The sequence below is a fragment of the Mustela lutreola genome, chromosome 1 (genome assembly GCF_030435805.1).
Source record: "Mustela lutreola isolate mMusLut2 chromosome 1, mMusLut2.pri, whole genome shotgun sequence".
Classification (NCBI taxonomy): Eukaryota; Metazoa; Chordata; class Mammalia; order Carnivora; family Mustelidae; genus Mustela; species Mustela lutreola.
In genome coordinates this window covers 88,837,594-88,861,279 of record NC_081290.1, presented here as the reverse complement: position 1 = coordinate 88,861,279, position 23,686 = coordinate 88,837,594, and the positions used below count along the sequence as shown (strand labels likewise).

General features: G+C 42.2%; 1 protein-coding gene across 1 annotated transcript in view; it reads right to left on the bottom strand.

Moving 5' to 3' along the window:
* Positions 1-10,534, bottom strand: part of ANXA5 (annexin A5) — a 28,778-nt gene extending 18,244 nt beyond the window's left edge. The window contains exons 1-2 of the mRNA XM_059169290.1: positions 10,376-10,534; positions 10,226-10,269 (exon numbers count right to left, since the gene is read on the bottom strand). Coding sequence (XP_059025273.1) covers positions 10,226-10,234 — 9 coding nt within the window. The 5' untranslated portion in view covers positions 10,235-10,269; positions 10,376-10,534. The remainder of the gene's footprint in view (positions 1-10,225; positions 10,270-10,375) is intronic.
* Positions 10,535-23,686: the final 13,152 nt, after the last annotated feature.

Genomic DNA, 23,686 nt, shown 5'->3' with positions numbered 1-23,686 from the left:
CTCTGAACTTAGAACTTTATAAAAGTAGGGACACTTGGGTGGCTCAGTTAAGCGTCTGCCTTCAGCTCCGGTCATGAACGGTATCAGTCCCCGTATCAGGCTCCTTGCTCAGCAGGGAGCCTGTTTCTCCCTCTGCCTGCCCCTCTCCCTGGTTGTGCCCTCTCACTCTTGGACAAATAAATAAACAAAATCTTTTAAAAAAAAAGAACTTTGTAAAAATATATTGGAAAACATTCTTCATAAGGTTTCCTGTTATGCTTATTTTATAATACATGTAGTGTTTTTAATCATCAAACTATTTTAAGGCTTTCCCCTCAAAATCTGCAGTATCATTAGTTCTTGAGAATCAGAAGACTTTATGACTACTGAGTCCTAAATTTTTATCTTATGATAAAAGGAGGATCCCAGCATAAACTTTCACTAATAAATGCTTCTGAAGTCCTTCAAAGCTCCTGTTACAGAGGGGAGCCTGGGTGATTCAGTAGGTTGAGCATCCTACTCTTGGTTTTGGCTCAGATCCTGATCTCAGGGTCACAAGATGGAGCCCTAGGGCAGGCTCGGTGCTCAGTGAGAAGCCTGTGAAGAGATTCTCCTGCTCATTCTGCTCCTCCCCCAGTTCACATGGACTCACACACACACTTTCTCTCTCTCTAAAATAAATAAATACATCTTTTTTAAAAAAAATTTTTAAAAACAAATACAACTGAGGGAAAAACAGCTACAAGGTGAGGAAGGGCTGAGAACACTTGTCTGGTTTATAATCATGTGTGCTTTATTATAAATGCATGGAAGCAAAGTGACCTACAAGGAAAATCTGTCTGGCAATTTCATATGGTTCAACATAATCAAGAGGAATAGTAAATCGAGAGAGAAATTGATAAGATTTGAGAAAACTGTCCTCCAAAATTGGCACAGATTGGGAATGTCATATCTCTCAGGTCAAACTGCAGTTTCCCTATTTCATAGGACCACTTCAAATTGATTAGGAAGACACCACCAATATGTCATCATGAAAAATGAATAAATACCACAGGTCCTCTCAGTGTGAGAACCTAGAACTGACACAACAGGTAACTCAGTGCCTTGTCGGTTTATTCATTCACTCAATAATCATTTTTTAGAATGCTTTCCACATGCTGAGTATTGTACTAAGAAAAAGTAATGATCTCTAAAAGTCAAGAGAACATGAGAGGCACGTAAATAATCAAGTGCAGCAGAGTATACACACACACAGGTTTCATCAGGGCACATACACACATAAAGAAGGGTCTGAATTGGGAAGAATGGAAAGAAAAGATACCAGAAAAATTTCCCAGAAAATGTCTTGAAAGTTGCCTGTGATTTTCCAAGGCAGGTTCAAAAAAGTAGGTAAGTACAGGAAGGTATAATCCAGCATGCATAAAAACATGAAAAAATGAAAAATTCTAGTGCTCTGAACAAAGGATTAAGAGTTCGAACATTAAGTATGCATAGAAAAGCAAATGGTGGTCATGGAGGGAGGGGAGGAGTAGCTGGACAGCCATGCTAAGAAGTGTGAACTTCAGGACGCCTGGGTGGCTCAGATGGTTAAGCAACTGCCTTTGGCTCAGGTCATGATGCTGGAGTTCCAGGATCGAGTCCCGCATCAAGTCCCGCATCAGGCTCCCTGCTCAGCAGGGAATCTGCTTCTCTCTCTGACCCTCCCCCTTCTCATGCTCATGCTCTCCCTCTCTCTCTCTCTCTCTCTCTCATTCTCCCTCTCAAATAAAATCTTAAAAGAAGAAGAAGTGCCAACTTCATCCCATAGGCAAGGGAAGTCACTGGAGGACATTTCAGTAGGGAAGAACAATGTTGACTATGCACAGTAATATTACTGGGGCAGCAGTGGAGACAACGGAATGGACTGGGCAAGAGTGGAGACAGTAAGGCTGTTGTAAAAACACTAACACGGAAAGAAGACAGGACCTGATCGATGTCAGGAGCCTCAGTGGAAATAGAAAGGAAGAGACAGAGAGTAACAGAACCAAGGCAGAAGGGAACCAATTAGGATGACTCCTTTTTTGGATGGGGAACAGAATGACTAGTCTTACACTTCTCCCAGTAGGCATACAGAAAAGAACCAGGCTTTGTCAGTTACCAGAGCACATAGGTGGTCACTGGAGCTGTATGAGGAGCCTATCACAAAAGGCAATGTTAGTCAGGAAGAGTCAACAAAGAAGGGAAGGTCCCCTACAATCAGAATGGCAGCTAAGGGGTATCTGGGTGGCTCAGTCGATTAAGCATTCAAACTCTTGATCTCAGCTCAGGTCTCCATCTCAGGGTCAAGCCCCTGGTTTGAGACCCTAATATTTGCTCAGTGTGGCAATGAGCCAAGCACGGTGTTCAGAGCTTCCCACAGATCATCTCGTTCTACAGATGAAGAAACACATTGGCTTAGGAAGATTTGGGGAATCATCCAAGCAACCATGAAGCAAGCAGCGGAGCCAGTACCTGAAGACAGGCCATGGGACTGCAGACTATTGATCATGATGCTGCACAGCCTCCCAAAAACAAAATCTCCAAAGAGTGTGATGGCATGGAGAAGCCAAAGGGGGAAAATGTTCCAGGAAGAAAGGAAGAAAAGCCAGTATCACAGAGAAGTCAAACAGGAGGTAAGAGTGAAAGGGTCCACTGGACTTGGTAACGAGGAGGTCTTTGATGGTGGTAAAAGCCTGACTGGAGAACACCAAAAAAGTCAATTGTGAGCATCTCCATGAACTCCGATTTTACAAATGATGGTTTGTTTGGTTTTTTTTTAAACATCCTTTTAAAAACTCACTTTAAAAAAACATACTTTCTCCAGCTTACAGGCTATGGAGTTGCTAGTATATCAAGAGGTTAAGAACAGGGGGAACTAGAGAGATTTGCTTTAAAAAGACATCTGACCACTGAGACTGAAGGAAATGAGGTGAAAGATGGAAGGAAGAGGCGTCTCCTCAGAATCTCAGTGACTCACTATGAAGAAGAAATAACTGCTGATTGTATTTTTGAGAGCTTTCTAGAAACTGTGAAACACGTGCTACATTCCACATGATCCAAGTCACCGTCAAAGCTAGCCAAAGCCACATAGTAGTAGTAAGGGACTAGAAGTGAATCACAGTCATGAGTCACAAGGGCAGAAACCTTGTTTGGACATCCTGTCCAAACCCCATCCTGGCCCACATAAAATTATCTGCACTGGGCAAATGTGACTTTCCATGACTCATACTAGAGGGCTTCTCCTTTTTCCCATAGATCCACTTGCCTCAAGTTAAACATTTATACCCTGCCCAGGGTAATTCCAACTATGAGTAGGTACAGATCCCTTCACCCATGCTGAGGTCATCTTCAGTTCCTTCATTCCCTGCCACCAAGGCCTTTTCAAAGGCATTATTATATATTTTCAGGCCATACATGGCCAAAACATATAATTCACTCTTTTAACTCTCACCTTCAAAATCATCCACTCTTCTAGCTCTATAATTTTGTTGGCTTTTTTTGTTCATTTATCCTAAATGAGAAAGTTCTTTACCACCAAGGACTAGGTATGCCAAAATAAAATGAATACAATTAAGCCCAAAAACATGTGAAGGGTTGCTTTTCTAGACAGAATTTAAAGAAACAGGAAAACTACAACAGAAATAAGAACTTCAAATTTAAAGATGAGAAAACATTCACCTGTCTGGAACCTTTTAAACTGAAGCTTTCCTGAAGGTACAGAAACCCTCTTTGAATCCGTCTTCCAGTTTAATGAAATCAATACATTGATTTCATTTAAAAAATGAAATCTTTGCTCCCACTGATGAGCAAAGTAAAAAAATTAAATATCACTGTGCCAAGAAAAATAAAATGAGCAAGAAAAGAGGGCAAAACCAGCATGATATGATTATGATCTAAGTTGCAAAGTAAAATAAATATTGGGGGAAAAAACCCTAGAATCTCCAAGAGGACTGAGGGGTACAAACACAAATGACAGGGGGTCAGAAATAAGATCTCAAGACCTAATTCTTACCCTTGCTCGAAATCTATCAAAAAAGGTGAAAGTTAAGTTCAAAGCCTTAAAGTCAAATTGGTTTTTAACCATTATCTGGTCCCTTTTTTAAAACCAAGCATCAGGGGGAAAGTATCACTACAAACATTTAAGTTAAATGTGCAAAGGTAGAAAAGAAGTTTTGATAACAAAATAAAGATTTTGTCAGTATGATTTAGGTTTTTGTTGTTTCTTTAATGCTCCCATGACTATGACACCCTGCCACCATAAGAATCCCTTTCCTTGGCAAATACCAACAAACATTAAGTCCGGCGGTCCATGAATAATGGTGATGCCTTGAGTTAGTTAAGGTAGGCAAATGCATTAGCCTTCACATTTGAGTACACATTTGAGCTGGGGTATGGGTGGGGGGGTGGGGGTTGCAAGGGGTTCTGTTTTACATAACTGTTCAACTGGGCATTCTATGAATTGTACTTGAAAAGCTGTATCACTAACCAATTCATTCACCAATGCTTCAGAAAATAAGCTTATAGATTTCTCATATTAGAGAAGAGTGTGCAGGGATTCACAACTTTATTTCCTTTTGTACCTAAACAAGGGACAGAAATCTAATAAACACGGCTGGTCCTACACAGAGGTAGAAACGTTAGCCTCAAATCAATTTTAGTTGTGGGAAGAGAAATAACCATAAATAAATGACCTACGGAGATGAAAGAGGTTTTAAAGATCATATATACCCTGCTGCTTACTAAGACAGCACCTCCTAAATGTTTTGTAAGGAACTCAAATTCAACAAGTCCACTACTAACTCAATCTTTTCCCCGCACCTCAAACCTGTATTCCTTTGTCAGAGAAAAACACAAATCAACCACTCAGTCAAGCAAGCCATTCATCTTGACCCTGACCAGACAGAGCCTTCATCACCAACGACCACCCCACTTCTGCACCCAACCTGCCTACTGTTCCAACAGTCCCCTCCTATCTGCAGTCCCAGTCTCTGCCTAGTTTGTCTTTAAGATTTCACTGGGATCATAGCAGCAGATTCTTAAGTGGTCTTCCAATATCCAGCTTCTCTCTCCTGCCTTTCCCCCCACCCCCCACAAACCTCCCACACCACCATGCGATCTCTTCAGCCCTCAGAAATGCAACATCACACTGGCACCAGGGTGATCTTGGTTAAATGCAAATCTAACCATGGCACACCCCAACTTAAAACTCTTTGACAGCTCCTCTTACCTACAAAATGGGTCATATTCTTCAGCTCTTTCTGGCATCCTTTTCCAGGCAGGGCTCCATCTCCCCACCTGACCACAGCTTCACTCCATCCATACCGTACTGTCTGCAGCTCCTGGCCAGGCAAAACACCTTTATACCTCTGAGCATTCACTCTTGCCGGTGTTGCCTCTACATATAATGCCTTTCCTCCTTGTCCCATCTGAACACTGCCACGTAAGTGACTGACCGCAATTTCCTCTTCTGTGAAACTGAAATAGTAATACTGATTTCTAAAACTGTATTGTAAGCACTAAATAATGCATACAATGGACATAGCAATGCATCTGTTATACCAATAAACTGTTGTCCCATTTCCTTTTTTATTTTCCCGGTCTAACAATACCTGATGCATAGTGGGAACTCAAAAGCTTCATATATTCATGACTGTACCCATGAATGGGAAATAAAGAGAACAGTTAGGAACAGGTGTCCAGAGAAATGATACCAACTGGAATACACATTCATTCCACTAAATCAACTGCGTACAGGTTTACATATTATATAAACTACTAAACTGAAAAGATGGGTTCAAAAAAAAAAAAAAAAAAGGTCCTGCGAGCACTAATTTTTGTAAAGATCAACTAATGCGTCTGTGAAGTTTTGTAATACTATACAGGTCATACAAATAAAATTTATTTCAGAAATTGATCTATAATGTAAAAATAAAATTTATTTCAGAAATTGATCTATAATATAAAAATATATTTCTATGATGTTAAAATTTCTAAGTCACTGAAAGAAGAAAACCACAGATTGCCCAACTCTCACTAGCTCCCAACCTATGTCCAAAGGGACCAGATCTAGACAAGAGAATTAAGATTTGCTGAAAGCCAATGAATTGTTCAGTGGCTTGCCAAGCAGCCAAGCGGTTTTGGATCTAGTTCTTTCTCAGCATTCAAAATGTAAACAAGACTCAGAGGTATCAGGAACTGAGAGACACTAACCCAAAGCAGTATAGGTAATCCTGATCTAAGGTATCAAGAGAGATCTCTAAGGAGAGATTTGACCTTAAAGTGAATGGCATGAAAAGATACAATCAATATCTGGTCAACTCCTCTAGAATGAACCTCATCTCAAATCTGTTTATTTACACTGATCCTGCTAGTTCTGCACAGGCACTTTATAAATTATCACAGTACAATGATTTCAAACCAACCAAAGAAATTCCTAATCAAACCTTGCACAGTTTATGTATGGAGGAGAGAAATCTGATGTTCATGAAGTTTCTAGTGAAAATTATGTTGCCTGATTTTGCTTCATGACATTCTTGCTGATTTAAATACATTAACTCTATAAACAATATTATAAAGCCAAAATCAGATTGCCCAAAATCTATCTAAAATATCTCTCTCTCTCTCTATATATATATATATATATAATATATATATTATACTATACTATATATAATATATATATATACTATATATATAGTATACTCTATACTATACTCTATATATATATATATATATATAATTTATTTATTTAAGAGACAGAGACAGAGCATGAGGACGGGGAGGGGCAGATAGATTCTCCTCTGAGCAGGGAGCCCAAAGAGGCAGGGCTTCATCCCAGGATTAGGTAATCATGACCTGAGCCGAAGGCAGACACTTAACCAACTGAGCCACCACCCACGTGCCCCACCCCAAAATCTATCTTTTTAAAGTTTTATCATAAAAAAAATTATACAGACTGAAATGAATTACCTTTTTATTTTTTTTTAAGATTGTACTCATTTATTTGACAGACAAAGATCACAAGTAGGCAGAAAGAGAGGAGGAAGCAGGCTCCCTGCTGAGCAGAAAGCCTGATGCGGGGCTCCATCCCAGGACCCTGGGATCATGACCTGAGCCGAAGGCAGAGGCTTTAACCCACTGAGCCACCCAGGCGCCCCATGAATTACCTTTTTAAAGTTTTGTTATCTTAAAGAAAATTATACAGACTCGAATTGAATTAAAATGTATTAAATGGATCATTCATCTTTGAAATACAGCCAACTCCTGATTTTTCCAAACCAAATACAGAAGAAGTACAGCATGTACTTTTATGTACCTAAAATAAATTAGAGTATCTGCAAAATAATTTGGCTCTAGCTAAATAGTGAGATTTTAAAAACCTGCATGAGCAAGTTAAGCAATAAGAGAGAAATAGGTCAGAATTCAGTTTAAGAAATCCAACCCAAAATATGGTTAAGTCAGACTGAGAAAAATGACCCTAAAAACTAATTTTTTAAAAAGTTACATTTATATAATCACAGCTCTGAATTATTTACTCACCATGATAATATAAATCACTTTTTATGTAGCTCACAGTATCTGTTATGACTTTGTCTCCCTATACTGACATCATCAAAGTAAAATTTTAAGAATTTATATTGATATGAATTATGAGATTTTAAAATGTATAATTTATATAGCAAATAAGCAAAAATGTTATTATAAATATACACAGGAGTATAAAATATCCCTAATAATATTTTTGTATAAAAATAGAAACTCTATCAAAGATCAGTAAGTCAATGCTTTCTCTTTAAATTCTTAACAAGACGGTCATGCCCAAGAGCTACATATATAATTGATTGATGGATCTTTGTAGACTATGACTAGCAGGATGGTCCCAAGATCAAGTAAAAAGACAAAACACTGGTATGGAAAGTACAATTTATAAACATGAAGAATTACTGCTGTGGGAGTATACATTATCATTCTTCAATAAGTAAGAGACAATATTTAATGATACAGTCTAAATGGCTGAAATATGCACCTCTAAGTCTGAGGCATCTGATTTCACTACTCTACAGAGGGCCACAGAGTGGAGGTCTCTGGTTCCCATAACCACAGGTCAACAAAACATACTACCATAGAAACCATCTGAAACCTAACACTGAAACTACTTCAGCTTTCCTACCATTACACTGGGGTCCAAGGTATTTTTTGACAGTAAAAGTACAAGTTCTTAACGGGGGCATTCTGCATCCCATCAAATGTGTGAGTATAAAAACAAAACTCTATCTTAATGTTAAACATTTTAACAAAATGTTTTACTTCCATGGTTTCCAAGGAGAACTAATAACAAAGTGCAAAATTCAACACTGTATCTATCTTTCTTAACATTACTTGCAACTTCTATGATGACTAACAACTGTGGTTTTGATAGGAAACAATACTGGAGTTCTACTGTGATAGAGATCATGCCCCCAATTTTATAATGCAAACCACCATTCTCCAAGGTTTTGTGTATATAATAGCCTTTATACTTTTCATTATTTGAAATAATTAATGTCCATAATTGGAAAACATGTTAATTTGTGCTATCTGGAGTCTATATAATTGAAAGGAATTGATTGAAGAACTTCAGACATCACTGGGTCAACTTAGGAAAGAGATACAAGAAACACCCAAATGAGCAAGGATAAAGGGAATTATTCTTTGATGCTTGTTCAATCATCATTCACATCACCACAGCAGCATATCAAGATAAGAAAAACAACTCAGTGAAGGAAAGTTAGTTCCACATAAAAGTATCCTTTATGAGGGGAAGAACCTACACCAAAGTTTCCATTTGAAGTAATATGAGAACTGGTTTATTGTAATATTTCCTAAGTTCAAAAGAGGAAGTAAGAATGGAAACACTGTATAAATTTAATAAAGTTACCAGGTCTTCATAATATTCCCATGTTCTCTTGGAAAGGACCTTGAAACCTTACTCAATTTTGATAAGTCAGTCATGTTTGGCGGGGTTTTTTTGTTTATTTGTTTTAATCTGATTTAATAAATGAAGAGTATAAAGAGAGGACACTATCTGAGAGTTAAAATACTCGTTTTAAATTTTTATTTATTTATGGAGAGAGAGAGAGCACACAAGCAGGGGAAGAGGCAGAGAGAAAGAAAAGGAGAAGCAGACCCCCGCTGAGCAGGGAGCCTGATGTGGGATTGGATCCCAGATCCGGGGACCAGGACCAGAGCAGAAGACAGACAACCAACCAACTGAGACACCCAGGAACTCCAAACTACTGGTTTTAAAAAATTATCTGACAAGCCAGATTGATTGCCAAGATCTGTAAAATTAGTTTTGCGTTGGAGTTGTTAGGACTGATATTTTCTTCACAAAATACTGTACAACACGGTCTTTGTTTTTAAAGACTACTACATGAATGATGTTTCTTTCCTGTATTTGTCAAGAACAACAACAACAACAACAAAAAAAAACCAATATTAGGTAATCACGTTCTGAAACAATCCCAAGGCAAACTCAATTTTTAGAACTCGTTCCACGAGTTACTTAAGAAAAGCAGCTCTTCTGTTTAATCTTTTGCGTGGGGCGGGGGGGCAGGGGGGAGGACGCAGTGCCTACCGGAACAGTTCCTTTCAGTAAAATTGTGTTGAGCAACTGGAAAAATCTCAAGAGCTCTACTGGAAAAAGCCATGCCCACTCGTAGTATGGAAATAATACAAGGAAAGATAGGGAAAGGAGAGGAGGGGAGGGGAAGAGAGGAGCAAAAAAGAGAAGGGAGGCGGGGGGAAAGGAAGAGGAGAGCAAAGAAGAAAGGAAATAAAGACGGCAGGCGTGGAAAGAAAGAAAAAGAAAGACACGGAAAAAAACGCGTGCGGCTCACTTGACCGCTAAGAGCTTTTCCTGTTCTGGTTCTAATTTTAGGTTCATTGGATTTTACACATTCACTCACAAAAAGGGAGTGCACACAAATCCGGCCACGTCACCGGCTGCTGCGCCCCACCGGCTGCTTCGGAGCAGGTTCCGGCGGGCACTGGACGGAAAGAAGCCAGCGACACAGGAAAGGGAGGGAGGGGGACTGGAGGAGAAACAGGAAAGGTGTAGCAGATTTCTCGAAGGCAGATTTCATTTACTCCTAAACTTTGTTGGCTTTCGGACAAATGCTAGAACTCCCTTGACACAGCTTACAAAGTTGGCAAATGCGCGCGCGGCGCGGGGGGCGCACGGTCATACCTGTGCCATGGCGACTGCTCAGGTCAGGAGAAGGTGATGCCAAACTGCAAGACAAGAGAGACACCGCCGCTTTAGCGAGCCGCAGACCGAGCCTCCCCGCGGCTCCCCTCTCCGGACGCAGCCCCCACCCCCGGCTAGACGAGCACTCACCCAAGGGTGAAAGAGGGACCTAAGTGCCCCGAACCTCCCAGGGAGCGGCAGAGCGCGGGGCGCCGGCGGGGAAGGTAGTGTAGGGATGCGAACAGAAGTGGCTCCAGGCAGCTGCGCTCTGCCCACTCCAGGCAACGGAAACACCTCCCGCCCCGCCCCCCCCCTCCCGCAGCCGGCCCAGCGAGCCCGGCCCCCCCCTTCCCCGGCCTCAGTGCGCCTGCGCGGGGCGACTCTAGTCCTGGGTCCCGAAGTCTGGGTGGGGCGGGTTTGCAGCTGCTTTGGAAACCGGAGAAGGCTCGGATCCCGAAGGACCGCTGGGCCTCCTTGTCCTCGCGCAGCGGGAAGGGCGTGGGGACTCTGTCCAGGACTGTGGGTTTTGGGTCGCTGGGGCTTCTCCTCTCACCGTGGCCGCAGGAACGGTGGCCTGGCAGAGCTACTCGGACACAGCGTGGCGTAGCCGACTTTTTGCAAGGCGAGACAGTCACTGCAGCCAAGGACAGTGCATCTTTGACCGTCCTCTGGAAAAGAGAGTAAAGCTTTGAGTGTGTTTCTAAGTAAACAAACAAAAAAAGTGCCAGTGGTTACTTCTTAGAGGGCCCTCCCTGAAATGTATAGAGCCCTTTGTTGCTTATGTAGGAAATTTCAAAACCTCTGTCTGGGTCAGTTCCTATTTTACAAAGGAGCCTAGAACTTTAATAAAACTTAAATTTGAGGTATACTCAAATTTACTTATACTCAAATACACATTAAGCATGAGTATGAAATACGTAAGTATATGAGAGAGGGGGAGACAGAGGCTGAGAGTCAGAGACTGACTCCAGGATATTTTATTAGACTGATAGAGAAAAAGCAAAGATAGTGCCCTTCATAGGCCTCCCAAAGTGGGGGAAGGGGCAAGGGCAACAAGGCAAGAGGAGAAGCTTGCAACACTAGACAAGAGCCCATACTCTCAGATGAGAAGAGCAGTGCTGTGGAGATTTCAGGATAAGAGATTAGAATCTAGTCTGCTCTGGGGAATAAAGAAGTCGCCTTGTCAAATTAAATGGAGAACTAATGTGATTCTTGGGATAGAACATTTTCATTTGCTTTCACATGTGAGCCACGTGCTTAATCAAGCCCTGAAAAAGTCACAGCAGAGTGGTTGTTTACTGGAAATGAAGGCAAAATCGAAAAGTATGTGGAGCTTGCAACATACACATAGCCTCCCCTTTCAGCTTGCCTTCCCTCTTCTCTGGGAGCTTTCCTCCAGCAGCCCAGCATCAATGTAGGCCATCAGCTCTCCACTACACAGCTCCCCCAGCATTCTTGACATGCCCCTGCACCTGAACACAGCCCTTTCTCTGCATCTCTCCTTGCTTACACTCTGTGCTTTCTATCTGCCTTTCACCAAGAGCAGGCCCTGTAAGCGGCCTAGAGCATTCTTTTTCCATGCATAGCTACCTGAACTCCGTTTATTCATTGCGTCTCTTGCTTCCTACTCTCAGAGGAATGAAATGACATCAGATCTAAGAATCTTATTGGTTCTATAGGGAAATGCCCATTATGGGTTAATGACTTGCTCTATGTCCTGCAGCTAAGTACTATAGAACTAATGAATGATCAGATCCAGTGTCTTGATATATCCCAGTTAGTATTTCTTTCACTTCCATATACACTGATTTATTCAACCCCTACTCTGGACCAGGCACAGTTCTAGGTGATGGGGAAATAAACAAAGTAGGTCAGAAATTGTGGTGGAGGAGACAGGCAATAAACAAATATCTATTATGTCCTATATGTTCTATATAGTTCTGTTGTGTCCTATTATGTTCTATAAGAAAAATAAAGCAGGGCTACACTATGGGTATACTAGGGTATGGGCAACACTATTTTGCAAAGGTGGTCTGAAGGCATTTCTTGAGGAAAAACCTGAATTGTTACAATTTAATTGTATTTGACAACTATTTACTGGGTACCCCAAAACTAAAGTAGGGGACAAACTGTACATCATAAAAGAAATGTAATCAAAATGCAACAGGTTTCAGAGAAGAGACCACTAATATTTTGTCAGGGGATTCTAAAAATTGCTATGACATTTGCATTAGGCTCTAAGGGAGGATATTTTATAAGACAATGAAGAAAAGAAAGGATGGTCCCTGGTTAGGTGAATAGCAAAACCAAAAGGAAAATGCTCTTTTGTGCACGGAATGAAAAGTGCATAAATAGAAACTGCCACTTGGATGCTGTTTTGAATGGCATATTTAATTGATGGATTTTAACAACAAATATCTATTATCCATTTCCAAAAGTCCCTGATCAGTGTCCAAAAGCCATCGTCAGAGTCTCCACCAGACCCTCCAGTTAACTTGCTCATCCACTGTTGTACAGTTCTTGGGTACAAATAATGATTTCAGCTCTTTTCTGATGAGATAATCAGGTGGCATTCCCACCTAAAATTTTCTTTTCATTGAGGAAATATACCAAATGTCAAATAATTGATTTACAAACTAACTTGTGAAACTCAATTTATGTAAACTCAGGATTTTCCCACTGTCACTCTTGCCCTCCTTTATTTGGATCATTGAACTAGCCAGTTTATTCTAAATGCGTCACTAGGCTTCTTTGTGTTCAGTTTCTACATCTTCCAACTGTAATATTTTGATTATACATCCACTGACCTGTTTTCCTTAAACATAATGATTGATAGAGAGAGAAAAATGGGTAATAGGCTTTGCATAAGTAAGTACAAGACAAGCTTTCCCTAATTACAGAAGAGTGGGAATCTTTTGTTTTAAAAGACAATAAAATTTTCAACTACTCTAATATTAAATTTGTTTAGGGAGGCCTGAGTGGCTCAGCTGTTTAAGTGTCGCACTCTTGATTTCGGCTCAGATCATGATCTCAGGGTCATGAGATCAAACCCTGCATTAAGCTCCATGCTCAGTGCAGAGTCTGCCTGAGATTCTCTCTCTCTCTCTCTCCCCCTCTTTCTCTCCCTCTGCCCCTCCCCCGCCTATGCACACATGCGCTCTCTCTCTCAATAAAATCTTTAAAAGAAATAAAGCAAAATTGGTATGTTTAATAAATATAGTTGCTACAAATTGTAATTACTTAAAGAAGAAAGAGAGAAGACAGGAACATGAATTGCAATAAGCAGAGAAAACAAGAGAATGCTTGAGGAGGAAGATAGGGGATAGATACCAAAGGAAAGCAGGAATGCCAGGCCTCTCAGACTAGAGCTGGAAAGAACATATCCACTGAGGTCAGGGAAAACTGGGTTCAAATTCCCACTGTGCTGCACTCTGGGAGTGTGACCCTAGGTTTCCTTATCTAAAGTGGTGGCTAGGATTAAATGAGCTAATTTGTGAAAATGCCTAAGAACATTTTCATTCCTCCATGGTTCTTCCTCCTTCCAAAAACTTTATGATTCTCGGCTCCTATTCTGTTGACTCAGCCCCCACTCTCACAGGGAAAACAAAATTAACCTCCTGTAGTTCCACTGCTCTAAGGCAGCAGGCCTGTCTTATCACCAACCAATTCACACCTGGCAGCCCCCAACTTCTGGGAACCAACCTGATGATTCCTGGTACCATTTCCCTTCTACCTCCCCCTCTCCCACATCCAGAGTCTTCCATCAGAGGTGCCTATTGATGTACAGCTAAACTAGACTCTGCTCCAGATGCAGGCCCACACGGTCCCCATCAGATGGTGCCAGGGAAGCCAGAAGCACTACTTGGAATTTGATTCAAGCCACCTACCTGGCCTCAGCTCATCCATCCATGACCTATGGGGGTGAGAAGAGGAGGTGCATCTCTCTGCAGATTTTGCCCTGTTTCTCCCATCACTCCAACATCCCAGCAGTGACATGGGGGATGCCACCAGCATTCTGATGGCTCCCTGTCCTTGCGCTTTAGATTTAAAGTGATCATAGCGTCCTTAGGGAAAATAGATCCAGATTGACTTTCAGAACCTTGTCCTGAGCCAACAGTGCTAAATCACGAGAAGATCCTTTAATTTCCCCTTATTGAGATCCGTGTGCCTGCCAGAAATTAAAAACAGAGACTTCCTATGAGAGGTTTAGCTTTAGATGTCCTTCCACTGTTTTTATTCAAAACAGTATTTCTATTTATCCAGTAAAATGTAAATCAATTGCCTTAGCAGGAGACTGGAATGTAGGTCTTGGGTAAATAATTACGTAAAGGAGATTCTCATAGGAATCTTTCAGACAGAATGTTTTAAGCTTGACTGAAATCTTCAGCACTATTAGCAATAACAGACAGTAAAAATACCCAGTCTACTTATAAAAGCACAAGCATCTTGACTCTCTTTTTCTCTTTAACTACTGCATCCCCTGCCCCTAACACGGTACTCTGCACTTAGTTACTGCACCTTGAATATTTGGAAAGAATGAGTGAATGGATGAATGAATCCATTGTGTGCTGCGGGGTTTTTGTGTTTAATGATAGTTGCTATTAACTGAAAACCATTGATATTCAGAATGATGAGGAAGATTGAAAAAAGGTTAAAAGGAAACCTTGGAAGAGAATTTTGCCAGAGAAATAGATAATATTCTTAGACAAGAATTCTGAATTCTGGAGAGATCTCGTCTCAGGATTGGTAAAGTTTTGTTTTATGACTTTACTAGCATGTGGCCTTGGATGTGATTTGATTTTTCCTAATATGGGGTGGTGGTTAGGATTAGATGAGCTCATTTAGTTAATGCCTAAAAATAAACAGGAAGACTGGTTTTAATTTCTCATCCCTCATTCTCCTTCCAAAAAAACTCTCACCACTAAACCCCACCCTCATCTTCCATGCTCATGATTCAGTCCCCACCCATCCCACTCAAAAACCAAAATTAAGTCCCCAAGAATCCTTGCTCCACTGCTGCGGGACGTTCCAATTTCTCATTACTCAACCCCCAGCCCCAACCCACTCCCACTTCAAGGGTACGTCGATGGTACTCTCAGCATTGGTTTCTTTATCTGGGGGTTTTCTTCAGTCATTCAACAAATTTATTGTGTCAGACCCTAGCATGCTAACTGCGTATAAATTATTTTAATTTAAAAAAAAAATTTTTTAAAGATACACAGGATCTGTCCAGTTAGAGCACTCCGTCTGACAGATTAAATGAGGTGACACAGCAGAATTCTGCTAACATTCGGGTAGACATAAGAAGGTAGGAGGTAGGCTTATACAAGGAAACCCTTTGCAGGGTGGATATGTGCCCATCCCAGCAGTCAGTCTAACAGGGATCAAAGCATGTGATGGATGGAACTACAGTATTCCTCTTTTTTTCCCCTTTATGCAATCTTTTTACTTGGATGAGATGAGAACATCTGGGGAAGAGTTACTGCGGAGGGATTTTGCCTGAGCAAGGGGAGGGAGAGGACCCACCCTCTGAAGGATGCTGTAATAGTCATCCTCGTGCCCCAGACACTGCCATTCTCCTCTAAAATCTTGCGATCTAAATCCCATTCCCTGACTGCTTCTTCCTGTCCTCATTCTCGTACCATTACAGCCGTATCTTCTCTTACTCTTGGACATCATGCAAATCTCTCCTTCTCTTTTCACCCAGCCTACCAATCTTTCCCCTGCTTCCACTGTCTTCTCTGCTCAGCCCCCAGCCCAGCATCCCAGCCAGCCGGTCTTCGTCATTCTGCCCACTCTTCTCTGTCCAGTCTACTGTCTTCACATGACCATGGACCAGACCACACCATCGCCTGCCCCACCTGGGGGTTACTGAGTGTCACTGGACACAACCAATCATATCACAGATTGGCCCTGCAACAAACTTGGGTTATCAGTCTCAGTGGGATCCTCAGCATTTCTTAGCAACCCTTTAATATGTCCTTCCTTGGCTCTTTCTCCACCCCGCATGATATTGATTTTAGTCTTTCGCTGTTCTCCTTAAGATCCGAGCCTTCCCATTTCTTCCAGCAGATGGTTTTAATTCCTGCTCAACAGGCCTATCACCCTGAATTCTTGTCCTTCTCCTACAAATACATTGTGTCCATACTCATTCTTACTTTTCTTCTTGCTCAGAGGGTGAAAAGATACCCTTCCTCCCTGAGGTATAAAATTCATCCTCTAGGATTATGGTCTTACTCTTACCTATACTTGCTTTTTTTGTTTGTTTTTTTTTTGTTGTTTTTTTTTTTTTTTAAGATTTTATATATCCGTTTGAGAGAGAGCAAGCAAAATCAGGGGAGCAACAGAGGCAGAAGGAGAAGCAGGCAGGGAGCCTGTTCAGCAGGGAGCCTAATGTGGGGCTCAATTCAACCTGAGCCCAAAGCAGACATTTAACCTGACTGAGCCACTCAGGCACCCCTTTACCTATATTTAAATCTTTTCCCTTCACTACCTTCTTCCTCTCAGCCCAAATTAACAAAGCTGTTTAAATCAGGACTCCCTTTGCTGTGAAGTGTGTAAGCCTGACAATTCACATACCCATATCCCTGGGGCAAATAATACATTATTATGTTAATTTTTAAAAAATTTTTAAATAAATAAACAAATTTTTTTAAAAAGTTAAAAAAAAAATCTGGACTCTCTTAGTTTCAAGGGACAGAAACCCAACTCAAGCTAGCTTAGTTAAAAAGAGGGATTTTTTTTTAAAGATTTTATTTATTATTTATTTGACAGAGAGAGATCACAAGTAGGCAGAGAGGCAGGCAGAGAGAGAGGAGGAAACAGGCTCCCTGCTGAGCAGAGAGCCCAATGCAGGACTCGATCCCAGGACCCTGAGGTCATGACCTGAGCCGAAGGCAGCGGCTTAACCCACTGAGCCACCCAGGTGCCCGGGATTTTTTTTTTCAAAGATTTTATTTATTAATCAGAGAGAGAGGGGGGGAGAGAGCGAGCACAGGCAGACAGAATGGCAGGCAGAGGCAGAGGGAGAAGCAGGCTCCCTGCCGAGCAAGGAGCCGGACGTGGGACTCGATCCCAGGACGCTGGGATCATGACCCGAGCCGAAGGCAGCTGCTTACCCAACTGAGCCACCCAGGCGTTCCCCGGGATTTATTTTTTAAGGTGCCTGGCAAGATCTTTAACTGTAAAAAATAAGAACCCATCCTAACTATCATGAGCAAAGAATTACTAAAGGATTTTAGGTGCCTTGGCACAATGTCTGGCAAGACTAGGAAATCATCCTTGGGGGCACACAGGCTGGACAATGCCCAAATTACATTGCCAACTTCTCCAGTGAAGAAGCTACCACTGGGAAATGAATGCTGTGCATAAAATAAACTCACCAGAACTTGGCCCCTCTTGCCTCTGAAAGCTTAGATATCTCTGCGCTACTCGGCCAAGATCTCAGAGGGTGGATTCGGTGGAACGTTTGTGTCCTTACCTTGCTGAAGTGGTCACACCACGGTCACACCATGCACACTACTGGAGTGCTGGGCACCATCCACATCTCCTTACAAGCTCTCTGCTCCACTGTGGATGAAGAGCCTGGAACTGCATTCCCCAGAATCCCTTGCTAGAATTTGTCAATGAGAAGCATTTGCCAAGTTGTGGAAAATATCAGAGGTGAGAGTTGCATTCAGAGGCATCGGCCGGACGTGAAATTCCTGGCAAGTTTCTGAAAAGGTCTGGTGAACCAGTGGCTCCCAGTACTCGGCTACAGAACAAGACAGTGGACTTTTGGAGGATCTCAGCAGCTTCCTGACAAGCTCTTGAGAACCCCTACTGTCTTTGGCACTTCAGACTGAGGTATTCAGTGGTGGTGTCCCTGATCCGCCCTGCTGTCTTTCTAGCAGTTGGTGAAGCTTTCATAACTGTATTAAACAGAGTGGCCTTTCTTTCCTTAACTCAACCCAGACAGATTCAACTGAGCTGGAGCCTGGGTAAAAACAAGCATGTTACTGTATCAATTCGGCAGTTACAGCAAAATAACATAAAGGAGATGCCATTGGCAAAACACACCAGGAAACATCAGTCTGGGAGATGTCTGGGGTGGAGGTGGTGGGGGTGGGGGTGGCTTCTCAGATGTCTCCAGGCCTCCTGGGAGACACACCTCGGTTCATGGTGATGGCAGTTTGTCTATTTAGGGCGAGGTCCTGGTAGATTGATTGAATCATATCCCTGTGACACCACAGCACGTTATCTTTCCCTTTCACAAACCATGGATCGAACCTCTAAGCTTGGCATGATTTCTTTTTTCTGCCACTATCATTATCCACAATTTTCCTATGAGATATGCAGTTGCTCTGCCACTAAACACAATGTTTAGGAGCCAAGGGGGACTGAGTAGGGTGGGCCTGACTGGTAGAACCTAATCTCATGACCTCTCTAACCTCAAGGTGCTTGGGAAGTAAGCTATAGCTTACTTTCTCCTTGTGGCAAGAACACAGCTACCATTACCTCAGGATCACATCCCTCCAGCTCTACAAAAGCTTTCTTTCCCAAGTTCTGCTTGGAAAAATCTGATTGGACCAGCAAGATCACAGACCCTACTCACACCCCCCTCTATAATCACACGACCTCGTGGAGAATTTCCTAGAAGGAGATTATTTTTGTAAATAGGGTTTCTCAACCATGGCCCTATTTTTTTTAAGTTTCTTTTTTTTTTTTAGTAATCTCTACAAATAATGTGGTGCTTGAACTCACAACCCCGAGATCAAAACTCATGTGCTTCTCTGACTGAGCCAGCCAGGCGTCCCTCAACCACAGCACTCCTGACATTCTGGCTGGATCATTATCAGCTGTGAGGGGAAGAGAGCTGTCCTGTGCATTGCAGGATGTTTAGCAGCATCTCCAGCCTCTACCCACTATTTGCCAGGAGCACCTCCCATACACACATTGTGACAAACAAAAATATCTCCCAACATTGGCAAATGGCCCCTGTCGGGCACTATTGTTCCCAGTTGAGAACCACCGATAAGGGATTTCTTGCTGAGCCACAGGTCCGCGTTCCATTGGTCAAGTCACCCAGCCAGCAGCAGCCTGCCCATCGTCAACTGCACTTCTGAATCACCAAGTGAACTCTAGACTCATTTATCTACTGTCTGCTGCTCATATCTCAACCAGGACATCCTATAGCTAACTCAAAACCAACATGCCCAAACCTAGTTTATTACTTTTCCCCTTAGATTAAATCTTCGTTTCACATTCCGCGCCCTGGTTAAAGATATCAGGGCCAGTCACTCAAGCAGAATCCCAGCAGGACTTCTAGGTCCTTCCCTGTCCCTCACCAGTCCCATTCACCATCACATGTGAGGGGGCAGATGCTCACAACAGCTCTCCTTGTCTTACTTCTATCCACTCCCTCTTCCCACTTGCTATTACAATAGTCTTCTACTGGCCTCTTACTTTCTCCTCTAATTTACTTTCTAAATGCAAATCTGATTGTGTCATCCCATACTGAAAATCAAAAGATTTTTAGCAGATCCAAATTGCTTGTGGAAAATAGTCCGAATTCTTTAGCAATGTGCATAATGACCTTCCTGAACTTTTCCTCCAGCTTTACGCCCACCCTTCTGCTTTCTTGCTAACAAACTACTTAAAAGTTCCTGCTTTTGTATTTGATATCAACCCCCTCCAGCCGCCCCCCCACCTGCCTCTACCTTTCCCTACATTCTCTTACTTCAGGGGGTGAACTCCTTTTCTTCCTTTAAGACCCATTGTAAGCATCTTTTCTCTTATTTTTCTTTCTTACCATATGTCCTGATATCTTGACAGCAACTTTGAGAGACCCCGGACGACTTCTACCCAGCTAACCAGCTCCTAAATTTCTGACCCACAGAAATGGTGAGATTAAAAAATTATTCGCAATTTAAGCCACCAAGTTTTGGGGTAATTTGTTAGAGAGCAACAGCTGTCTAATTCAGAGTTTTGTTATAGAGGTTGACATGAATGAAATGCTAGATCCAAGGCCCAAGTTTAAGAGGCTCAATCCTTCTAACTCAAGCTTCACCTTGCTTTTGAATTATACCTATGAATTGTTTTACTTCTCCACTTTCACTTTGTAACACAGAAAGAATAATTGTCTTAAAAAATGTGTTTGGAAGCGCCTGGGTGGCTCAGTGGGTTAAGCCGCTGCTTTCGACTCAGGTCATGATCTCAGGGTCCTGGGATCGAGTCCCACATCGGGCTCTCTGTTCAGCGGGGAGCCTGTTTCTCTCTCTCTGTCTCTCCCTCTGTCTCTCTCTCTGCCTGCATCTCCGTCTACTTGTGCTCTCTCTCTGTCAAATAAATAAATAAAATCTTAAAAAAAAAAAAGTGTTTGGGTGGGGGCACCTGAGTGGCTCAGTCAGCTAAGCATTCAACTCTTGATTTCAGCTTAGGTCGGAATCTCAAGGTTGTGAGATCCAGCTCCTCCTGTGGCAAGCACTGGGCATGGAACCTGCTTAAGATTCTCCCTTTCCCTCTCCTTCTGCCCCTCCTGCCTCTAAAAAATATGTTTGAGTGAATTAGCTGCTCAGTATTCGTACATTAACACACAAAGGGAGAATTCAAAATTCTATTATTATTTAATATGGCTTTAAAGATTCAGAATGGGAACTGAGGGACCATCAAGACATATTTTCCTTTACATTCAAATTTCTATCTTTCAAAGAAAGAGTCTACAGAATAGGGACAGAGAATCTAATTCCAATTTTCTAGATAATCAGTTAGGAATGTAATTCTGACTTCATTAAAAAAAAAAATTCTCCACCATAAAAAAAAGTTCTAAACCTTTTTAAACAATTTTACTTATTTTAAAATTCAGTGTGTAGAAACAACTAAAATGGTCATCAAAGTGAGAATAGATAAACGAATGGAATATTCATGTAATGGAATGGTATTCAGCAATAGAAAAGAATACAACAGCATGGAATAATCTCAAAAACATGTTGAACAAAAGAAATGACACAAAAAGAGACATTCTATCTGAGTTCACGTACATGAAGTTCAGGAACATGAAAACTACACTATAGCAATAGAAATCAAGTGCAGAGTGCCTGGGTGGCTTGCTTGGCTAAGCAACTGCCTTCAGCTCAGGTCATGATCCTGCAGTTCTGGCGTCGAGTCCCGGATCAGGCCGCCCTGCTCAGTGGGGAGCCTGCTTCTCCCTCTCCTCCCTGCTCCGGCCCTCTCTCACTATTCCTGTCTTGCTTTTTCCAATAAATAAATAAAACCTGAAAAAATAATAAAGAGTGGGGGTTTTACTCTCTTAAAAAAAAAAAAAAGAAATCAAGAGCAGTTCTCGACTAAAAAAGGAACAGGAGAACTTTCTAGGAGTGATGGAAATGTTCTTTGTCTTGATTTGGGTGACCACTACATGGACGTATATGTTATCAAAACTCATGATATAGGATTTGCTTATGTTCATTTCACTGTATGTAAATTTTGCCTCATTCTAAAAAAGACAGCATTAAAAAATAGCACATATGGGGCGCCTGGGTGGCTCGGCGGGTTGGGCCGCTGCCTTCGGCTCAGGTCATGATCTCAGGGTCCTGGGATCGAGTCCCGCATCGGGCTCTCTGCTCGGCGGGGAGTCTGCTTCCTCCTCTCTCTCTCTCTGCCTGCCTCTCTGCCTACTTGTGGTCTCTCTCTGTCAAATAAATAAAAAAAAAAAAAAAATAGCACATATTACCAAAATCTAATCATGTTTCCCCATTAGGATAACCTCTTTTAGAAGGTGTACACAGGGGATTCAGAACACCTTCACATTACACAGTGAAAGGAAGTAAATATTGCCAAATATTTCTAAAAACTACCTTTGAGGAAAATAAACCTCAGCCACAGGGGCCATAATAAACACCCGCTGATTCTTAGCACAAGCCCTTTCCTCTCTCAAGCTAGACTTGGGTAGGAAAGCATTCACTTCTCCTGCATGTGAGACTGCCCTGTTCAGTGCACACACCGCAGACACAGGAAGGAGACCCTGCACACAGCAGAAAGGGACAGGGAACAGAGCCCAGCAAACAAGTCAGTCGCCCGGCAGTGGGCAGGAGTGGGGCGCTCCGTGCCTGACTCAGCGTCCACGAATCTCACACGTGTGAGAAGGAGGGGTTCTGGCACAGAAGGGAGACTAAAAGGGAAAAAACATACTGACAAAGCTTTCACAGTTGCGAACTGGGGCCGCAGAAGGGCCCATGGGAGCTGCCACTGGAACCGAAAGGAGCATTTGACACACTTGGCCCAGACCTGAGAAGACGAGGGGCATGCGTGCCACAAAAGGGGAAAGCAATCAGGAACAAATGCACCATGTACCCATCAGCGAAGGGGAAGGCAGGAAAGGTAAAAACGGTAGGCTAGGTGAGGCAGAAGGCATCATTGCGGGGTGGGGGTGCTGCATGGGGGGTGCAATTTTGTATAGAATTCTAGCCTCTACCAATTATATACAGACCCCAGATTCCTCCGCTGGTCTCCCAGTATCCGCTTTTGCCATGCTGCTCAATAAGATTCACCCTTACCTGGGGATGAGAGTCAGACTCAGGGAACATGGTTTGTAGGGTCTTTGCTATTTTTCCCCAACACACGTATTACAAATGCCCCCCACTTTCTTAGGGAAATACAGCTCTACCTGCAGCCCCCCACCTCCAGCGTGCCAGTGCTTCCCTAAGGTGATAGCTCCCCTGTCTTTGCTTTGGGAAGTCTTTCCTAACCAATGTCCCTAGTCTGGGTTAGGTGCTTTTACTCTGGGCTCCCTAGCATCAAGGACCTTCTTCCGCTATGGTAAAGCCTGGCCTTTGTGCATTGCGGCTGCCTGTTGGTTTTCTTTTCAATTGTAAACTATCTCAAACTCTGGAGAAGTTTAAAATGATACATTGTTACTGACTAAAATCTTGTTATAGGAGTACCTGGGCAGCTCAGTCAGTTAAGCCTCTGCCTTCTGCTTGGGTCATGATCCCAGGGTCCTGGGGTTGAGCCCCACCTTCTTCTCTCTGCTCAAGGGGGAGTCTGCTTCTAACTCTCTTTCTCTGTGCCGTTCCCCTTGCTTGTGCTCTCTTTTTCTCTCCCTGCCAAATAAATAAGTAAAATGTTAAAAAACAAAATAAAATAAAAGCTTGGTACAATTAATACCTTATTAATTATACATATTTTAAATAAATAAAATGTTACACAGAATAGTACTACCACCGCTATTCCCTGCTTATATATCTTAGTTACTTATGTTTTTCTTTAAAGATTTTATTTATTTATTAGAGAGAGAGAGAGAGCGCGCGCATGTGGGGGAGGGGCTGAGGAGGGGAGCCCCTAGTGAAGCCCAATCCCAGAACCCCGGGATCATGACCCTAGCCAAAAGCAGAAGCTTAACCAACTGAACCATCCAGGCATGCCAGTTATTTATGTTTTTAACCAAAAACAATAGATAGCATTTTTAGTGTTTCTTGATGTATT